General features: G+C 40.8%; 1 protein-coding gene across 1 annotated transcript; it reads right to left on the bottom strand.

Annotated features, from left to right (window-relative positions):
- Nucleotides 1-3,011: 3,011 nt before the first annotated feature.
- On the bottom strand, nucleotides 3,012-8,722 carry LOC115829766 (C-type mannose receptor 2-like). The gene is made up of 6 exons (XM_030793932.1): nucleotides 8,711-8,722; nucleotides 6,295-6,330; nucleotides 5,799-6,068; nucleotides 5,018-5,321; nucleotides 4,365-4,727; nucleotides 3,012-3,076 (listed from the first exon to the last, which is right to left on the bottom strand). The coding sequence occupies exons 1-6, from the start codon at nucleotides 8,720-8,722 to the stop codon at nucleotides 3,012-3,014; spliced, it is 1,050 nt and encodes a 349-aa protein (XP_030649792.1).
- Nucleotides 8,723-8,998: the final 276 nt, after the last annotated feature.

The raw sequence follows: 8,998 nt of genomic DNA, 5'->3' as shown, positions 1-8,998 counted from the left end.
CATACACACATACACACACACACACACACACACACACACACCACACACACACGCACATACACCACACACACATGCACATACACACACACACACCACACGCGCACACACACACCACATGCACACGCCCACACACACGCACACGCACACACAAAGTAATAAAGCTAACAAGCAGCACATTTTCTCACATTTGCCATTAAACCAAACAAGCGACACACAAAAAACACACACACTCTCTCCACCTCACACAATATTGTGGCTAATGAGACCTATAGGCAACACATCACATTTCACAGATTTGACTGTGTGTACACAAACATGATCTGCCATTCTACTGCTACTCAATAGTCTTCCTCTTTCTGTCAAATCCATCTCTTCTTCCACTTCCCTCCTACCTCCACTTCTCTCTCCCTCTCTCACTCTCCCACACAGTCCTTTTCACGCTTTTTCTTTCTCTCTTTCCTGTGACTTTTTCTCAGTGCTTCTCTCCTTCTCGTTACCTTTCCTGCCCTCTCACTCCCTACCTCCCTCCAACTCTCTCTCTCTCTCTCTCTCTCTCTCTCGTTGTGCTAAATTTTAATAAATGAGTAATAAATAAGTCAATATGACCAAGCTGGTCTGCACACCACTGCTCTCATATCACACCTCTCTCTTCCTCTCTCTCTCTTACACAAACACTCGTGTAAGACACACACACACACACACACACACACTCACACACACACACACACACACACACACACTTTTAACTCCTGCTCGTTCGCTCGCTCTCTCACCCATACACCAGCAGCCACTGAGAAGACACACTGTGAGAAAAGAAGAAAGAGAGAGAGAGAGAGAGAGAGAGAGAGAGAGAGAGAGAAAATGTAATTTTGAGTGTTGTTTGTGGTTATGCATGTATGTGCGTGTTTCCTCCTACTGCCCTGTCCGTGTTTTGCATAAAATTGTGATACTGGCGCCCTATCGCCTGCGAAGCCAGACTGATGGGATATACACAGACAATGTCTAGACTGTCTGTGATGTTTACCTTAGACTGTCTGTGATGTTTACCTTAGACTGTACATGATGTTTACCTTAGACTGTCCGTGATGTTTACCTTAGACTGTCCGTGATGTTTACCTTAGACTGTCTGTGATGTTTACCTTAGACTGTACATGATGTTTACCTTAGACTGTCTGTGATGTTTACCTTAGACTGTCTGTGATGTTTACCTTAGGCTGTCCGTGATGTTTACCTTAGACTGTCTGTGATGTTTACCTTAGACTGTCTGTGATGTTTACCTTAGACTGTCCGTGATGTTTACCTTAGACTGTCCATGGTGTTTACCTTAGACTGTCCGTGATGTTTACCTTAGACTGTCAGTGATGTTTACCTTAGCTTCCACGTTTTGTTCATTCATCACAGTATTTTTCCACAGGTCATCAGACATAAACCTGTTGACCTTACTGACCCCAGTGAGCTTCCCCTTAGGAATAACACTCTTGCTGGTATCATCAGAGACTGACTAGTAGAAAACAGGGGTATCATCTGACCAGTAGGAAACACTGGTATGATCAGACACTAACCAGTAGGAAACACTGGTATCATCAGACACTAACCAGTAGAAAACACTGGTATCATCAAACACTAACCAGTAGGAAACACTGGTATCATCAAACACTAACCATTAGGAAACACTGGTATCATCAGACATGAACCAGTAGGAAACACTGCAGAGGAAAAAAAAGGAACGAACATCAACACAATTAACCCTGTTATGTTCTCTCAGTGTAGACACAGATTCTTTATATGGGAAAAGCTGCACTACTTCTTCCTGTGATAGTCTCCTCTTGAGTGGTCTGTGGATCCTCGTTCTCACAGAATCCAATTTGCCACCACTGATTTTCATTTTTATTTTTATTTATTTATTTATTTATTTGTGCTTTTGCCCATTTTTTTTAACTCTGTAGAACTAAACTGGGTTTGATAGTTTGCGATTTTTAAACGTCAAAGCACGACCGGAGGTTCGCGATACGTGATCGACCCGTCGAAGATCGACCGATTTTCTGCTTGAAATTCGAGAGAGACCTGCCCGAAGCGCCGGCCGCGAGGACCGACAGGGGAGAGAAATGGGCCGGTCCAGTTTACGTGGGTCCTGCCAACCGAAGACGCGGAAAACGTTTTAAAACAAATGTCTTCTTTTAAACGTCACGGCAGGCCGACAGATTTTAGCATGCGTGTGGTCGCCGTCAACAGGAGATCATCGTAATGGTGCCTGTTTAGTAAGAGCGATAACAATCCCTTTATTTTCGGGGGGGGGGGGGGGGGGGGGGGGGGGGGCATGTGTGTTCAGTTCACTTCAAAGTGCGTGTGTTTAGGCCTCTACACAGGCACAATATTGTCCTCTTATTGTCCTACACAGATACAAACAAACAAACATACAGAGACACACTGAAAATTCATATTTTTAATTCAGCTGGACAGTTAAGCATATGAATGAGTGAGTGAGTGTGTGTGTGTGCTTGTGTGTGTGTGTGTGTGTGTGTGTGCTTGTGTGTAAGTGTGTGTGTGTGTGAGCTGTCTCTCACTCTCAGCGGTTCAGGAAGTCACTCAAACCGTGCCTGTGACATCAAACAGTACAGTAAGACTCCCCGAGACACCTTCATAACCAACCACGCTCACATTTCTCATTGACCAAACCAAACCATCTTTGATGCTCTTTTTCCCTTTCTGATGACATTTTGGCCTGGTCTTCAGAACATATACCGTAGATGAGAGCCCCTGCAGTTCTTCAAATATACAAATTCTCAGTTTGACTAAAACAACAATGGTTCATCTAGGATTAACATGAATATATTCAGTAATATTCAATCCGCCGATTAAACAGAATGGGTAAAAATCCTCACACGTGTAAACTCTTTATACTCAATCGGACATCAGTGGTTTTCGGCCTTTGGCTGAAAGGACAGGCCGGACGCGATCTCCGTCGACTCAGCGCCCCACCTTACCGAAACTACGGAAGTGGCGTCTGGTCGTTAGTAGGCGTGCACTGGGGGAATGGACCCAGACAAACACAGGCTGCCTACGCCGTTGGTCTCAACTACCACATGTGTTTACACAGCACATATTATTTTCCTACAAGCCATCGCTGAGAAGAAACGGACACAAAGACACGCCTGTGTGTCGGCCGTGCACGCGCTCCTGGCCGCACTGGCCCGATTTGCATTTTCAAAACTCGTGTCTGTGTAGTTCCTGTGAACACAACAGACGTATAGAACATTACATCTCTACTTCAGATGCACTGTTTTTTTGTTCAGTCCTGTTCTCCCATGGTCAGAAACTCTGTTCATAGTCTGAAATGGAGGGGTAGTCACGCCAAACTGAACTGAGGTAACTGAGAATGACTGTTGACTTATTTGGCATAAGTAGCTTGGAGTCAGTGGAGTCGTAAGTGGTTTGGAGTTGTCAAGCAGTTTGGTTGGCATGAATCTCTCAAATATAACTGAAATTCAGCATGTCTTTCAATAATTATATTTCATTATGGGAAATCATTTAATTGTTTTAATGGATAAATAATCCAACCACCAGTTGATATAAATGTAAGGCTGCACCAAGTGGTTGACGCTATGAACGTCAGGTCAGTGCCGTAGGACTCATTCAAATTTGGAAACATTCGTTTTGAGGACATAAATGTCAGTTCAAAATTTAAAATATAATTTCATTTTGCATTTAAAAACAACAAAGATCGTTGCTGCTCCAAGCCTTCACAAGACATCGAAACTTTATTACATATGAGAATAATGATCTGAAAAGAAATAAACATTTTCCATGTTTACATCACAACAAATAGTTGGAAATGACAGAATCAGTATATTACAGATAATTAAAACAGTCCAGAGGGTACATTAAAAATTAGAGTAAACAGTATCTAGTATATAAGTTGGTGTATTCTTACATTTAATTTGCAATGTTATGTGAGAGCCCGAAAATTCCTGATGTCTTTGAAGTCGATGAATGACGACAGTTCAGGTAAAGGTGGAAACAGATAGAAGTTACCTGATGAGAATTTAAAACGCGCTCTTGCAGTTGATTGAATGAAATGTATGAAGCATTTAAATTAAAAAAAAGAAACAGTTGTCTCCTCTTATAGGGAACAGTGATTTCAGATATCCAAGCAATGAAGCCCTGAGCAGTCTAGTCTTCTACAAATCCACAGATGAAGAAAAAAAATATATAGATCAGACTTTTTAGCCACATGTTTAATACACACTTAGACACACACACACATTAACACACATGCACGCACGCACACACACACACGCGCGCGCACACACACACACACACAAACACACACATTCACACACACTCACACACACATGTATACGTACCTTCATAGTTACTGCAAATGAAGTTGAGTCTCTCGGTCTCAGGCAAACTGACCCACAGTTTCCCTCCTCCAGACTCCACTGCTCCTGTTCTGACTGCTCTCTCACACTCCTCCACCCCTGTTCTGTTCCCTGGAGCCCAGTTCTCGTAGCAGTGAGATTCTCCACTCACCCAAAACCAGAAGCCAAGGGTGCAGGAATGACGTAAGCCCAGCCACACATGAGCAGTGGAGGCCTTTTCAACCCTCTTCATCACCCACCTCTGGATCTTCTCTGAGTGAACTGAGACCAGGTCCACATGATGCTCTCTGCAGTAATTCAGAGCTTCGCTCCAGGTCAGAGTCTCATTGATCAGGACCAGTTTATCTAGAAAAAGGAAAAACCCAGAGATAGTTCAGAACGAAATCTATGAACTGAATGTTCCTCCTTATCTGACTAATCAGTCCACCTTTAGGTCTAAACACAAAACAACTGGTGTGAAATTCTATGTACGAGGAGATCCCAGTACTTTGATTCAGTTCATTTGTTCAAAAATACCAGTCATTATGGATCTACCTCTGTAGACTGTCAGTGTTTAATAAGATTTATCCACGTTAGACTACAGTTTATGATGATGGACTATGTGTTAAATATAAGCAATGTGAAAATCTGCTCACCCTCATAGCAGACAAACTGAGTTTTACGATCACACGTCCAGTCACCCCATTGTCCAACATCTCTATCAATCCAAACCACAGCACAGTTCTCATTCCCTCCTCTGTTATCAGGTATTCCTGGTCTCCAGTATCTGAATGAGGAGTTACTGTGATCTGACCACTTCCAGGAGTCTCTGAACAGGCCGATCCAGGCAATGGTTACATTGGCTGCCGTCATGATCTCGTGTATGTCCTGGTTCTCAGTCTGGTTCCTCACACTGACCAGGTCTGTGTGAGTCTCTCTGCAGTAGCTCTGAGCCTTTCTCCAGGTCTTTTTTCTCTCATTTCCAGTTGATTCTGTGGACAGTATGTATCTGTCAGGGGCACTGTTTCTCTCTGCAAAACATAATTTTGTTACGTTTATGTTTGGGCTGTCGAAATCTCATGGGACTGTTGAACATGAACCATGAAAATGTTGTCAGCGCACAATTAAAATAATAGTAATAATAATAATAATAATATCAATAATAATATCATTTGAATCATCAGTGATCATCTTTACCTTTTTGTAAATGTAAACTAATGAAATTATGTGTGTAAAACCCATGATGTCATATAGAGTGATTGTGCACATGTTCATCTCCAAGAGTGTCAGGATTTGGGAAAAGATGTGTTAAATCATGGCAGTGCTTATGATTAAAATTTATACAAAAATGACTCTGTGCTTACCATCATAACATATGAAGTAATGTTTTACACGACAGCCATGATCATGCCATTTACCATCTCTCCTCATGTCTACACAGTCAGCATTGCCGTCTGGTTGGTTATCCTCCCAGTTTCTAAACTCCATCTCTCCCTCTCTGTAAAACTGTCTGTCTCCCAGAGACCACTGCCACTTCACATCACCTCGCTTCTCCAGTCCGATCCAAACATGTTCAGCGTTGTCGTTCACTGTTCTCACCAGCTCATTCACGTCCTCTTGGTTATCAATAGTGGCCAGGTCAGTGTAGTGCTCTCTGCAGTGTGTCTGTGCTTCAGTCCAGTTCTTCTCCACATTCACAAAGTGATACTGACGAGGAACACATGCAGACAGCACGAAGACTCCTGTGAAGGACAATATTATTGATAATAATGAAAACTCTGACTAATTACCGGAGAATATTTATATTTTTTTCACAGACAAATACACATACACTAACACACTCTCTCTCTCTCTCTCTCTCTCTCTCTCACACACATACACACACACACACATACAAATAGAAACTTTTATGGATGTGTGTAGAGAGACTCACCTGAGAGATGTAAGAGGTGTATGATATAATCCATCTCTGCAGAACACAACACTTAAAATGAATATTTTTATCACGTTTTCACCATGAGTACCACCAGAATAATAATTACACTAGCTGAGATTATAATAGTCATGTATGTGATGTAATTCTACCTTTGTATGAAAGTTGTTTGCTTCTCTGTCCCTGCTTTTCTGTGTTCAGGTGTCCTCACGGCTTTCTGAACACACTGAACTATTACAGTGAAAGTATTTCAAGGATTCCTCCAGGAAGACAGGAACACAAAATTCCCTGTGTCCTTATCTGATTCCAAATAGGAAAATATGAGTAGCATACATTTGCTTTGCATGAGCAACATACTAGTATATATACATGCACATGCACACACAAGAGAGGGCAAGCAAGAGAGAGAAAGGGAGAGAGAGAGAAAGAGAGAGAGAGAGAGAGAGAGAGAGAGAGATCTGTAAAGTATTCTTCATAACCTGAAATGGGTATTCTATGTAACTTAATAGGTATGCTTTGTAATCAATAGGCATTCTGTGTAACTTCATGAAGCATTCCCTGTAAACTTAGGTATTCTGTAACCCCACTCTTTGAAAAATTAGAAGTATTTCTGTAAACTAGGACCGTGCCATTCATTAAATCAATGCATGAGCCGTTTTCTCATCAAAAACGAAACTTCTTCCAAACTGCATTCAGAAAACACTCACTCTTCAAAATGTATTCATGTGTATTAATTTACAAAAATCTTTAACATGTCCTTGTACCATGTGAATGAACTGTAAGACACATACACTTCTGGTAGGCCCAACACAACCCAACTCTGAATAAACAGGAGTTTGGGAGGAGACAGACAAGAGAGCCAGAAGAAGGTAAAGAAAATTAGGCATTACGATTCCATCTTAGGTGATGCCTTTTTCCATGTCTTTACCGTCCTTAACTCATACTCTGGACTCTGTAAACACAAATGTACATTGGTGAATTGTGATGAGACAGGAAGGAGGTTTGGCTGTTCCCCTCTCTAATTCATAGTTTGAGTGTAACTTTTACCTTTGGTTCAATACACGTTATTAAATGAAATCTTTGACTAGCAAGGAATGCGGAAAGCGGAATACTTAATGTACACGCCTTACGGAAACGAGGAATATCGGTGAACATCGTCTCAGGCGTACGCCATAGAGCCAAAGTGTGGAGCCCAAATGTTTGGTCCCCCTCACTGAACTCTGGCCATTAGTGATCATTAATACTCTAGCAGTGTTCCTACTGATACCTATGTGACACAAACCCTCCTGAGTTTTCTAATAGCGTTATGGGTTGTCCAGTTGATCTGAGGAAGTAAAACAGACTTTCTGGTATGTGGCATGCAGCAAATACCACCTCCCCATTAGTCTGAAGAAACAATTCATGTGACCTTTTTTTGTCCTGTGCACACAAATTATATATATATATATATATATATATATATATATATATATATATATATATATATATACACACACACTTATGTATGTATGTAGTACCAGTCAAAAGTTTATATATATAAATAATTCATTTTGTCCACTGGCATTGCCACTGTATTTAACTGACCCTGTCTCCAAAATACTTCAGTACATTCAAATTACAATGCTAAATATACAGCATGACTACAGACATACATATGACAGATCTTTTGAAATATTTAGAATGAAATTTGGCATTTTCAGAACCCTGCAGGAATATGTTTTCATTTTCAGTCTGCATTATTAAGCTTGACTGCTGATGTAATAACATCCATACAGATGTTGGTCTAGTTATAGGAAAGGCATATGAACAAAATACAAAAGATATTATTTGATTGAATGTTTGAGGTCATAATGATTTCACATCTATAAAACAATATAATAATGCTATAGGCCCTTTAATCTGATACCTACTATGTAAAGAATGGTTCATCTGCACAAATTTATGGGCAAATCTGAGGGAATATGCCTTTTTTTTCCCTATTTTCCAAAGATAGATATTTGTGTACTTGTGTCCAAGTTAATCTTTTGCTGACATAAAGTGCAATTTCCATTCTGCTCATGTTAATTAGATAAGTTAATTAACTTCTGTCCAATTACAAACCAAAGCAGAAACTACCAACTCTTTCAGAAATTGACTGGAAAATACAGAGTAATTTTTAAAAACTGACCATTTCCTCTTCAACTTTTCATTAAATATTTTAAGTATCCAACAAGTGTGATAAGCGTACTTTAGTGCATTCTTAAAAACAAGTAGGCCACATTAAACGCAAGAGACGGTAGCCTTTTCTCAATACGGAGTGCGTCAAATACGGACTCCCTTTCTTGGGAGTTCGGACTTGTCAAGTACAGCTCGGGAGTCCAGACTTTGTGTGAAGTGCATTCTGGGAAGCTTGACTACCCAAGTCCACACAAGTCACCTCCTGATGCATCTTTGATAACACCCCACGAATCAACGACACATCCGGGTATTTGATCTGTACTTGGCTAGATCCAAACTCTGATTTGGAACAGTACTTAGGCCGTGACTGATGACGTTTTGTAAGTCCATGAGAAGGCAAGTACAGAGAAGAACACATATTGAGAAACGGCTGGTATTTTTCCTACTTCGTACACTGCAGTCAGTGAGTTTACCTTAAAGCATGCTACATGCGTGACATAAAATATGACACTAATTCCTTGCTCGACGGCTATTGAAATGTAAAAGT

This window comes from Chanos chanos, chromosome 16, assembly GCF_902362185.1.
Source record: "Chanos chanos chromosome 16, fChaCha1.1, whole genome shotgun sequence".
NCBI classification, from domain to species: domain Eukaryota; kingdom Metazoa; phylum Chordata; class Actinopteri; order Gonorynchiformes; family Chanidae; genus Chanos; species Chanos chanos.
The sequence above is the reverse complement of the archived record's forward strand: the minus strand, read 5'-3'. Positions and strand labels throughout refer to the sequence as shown.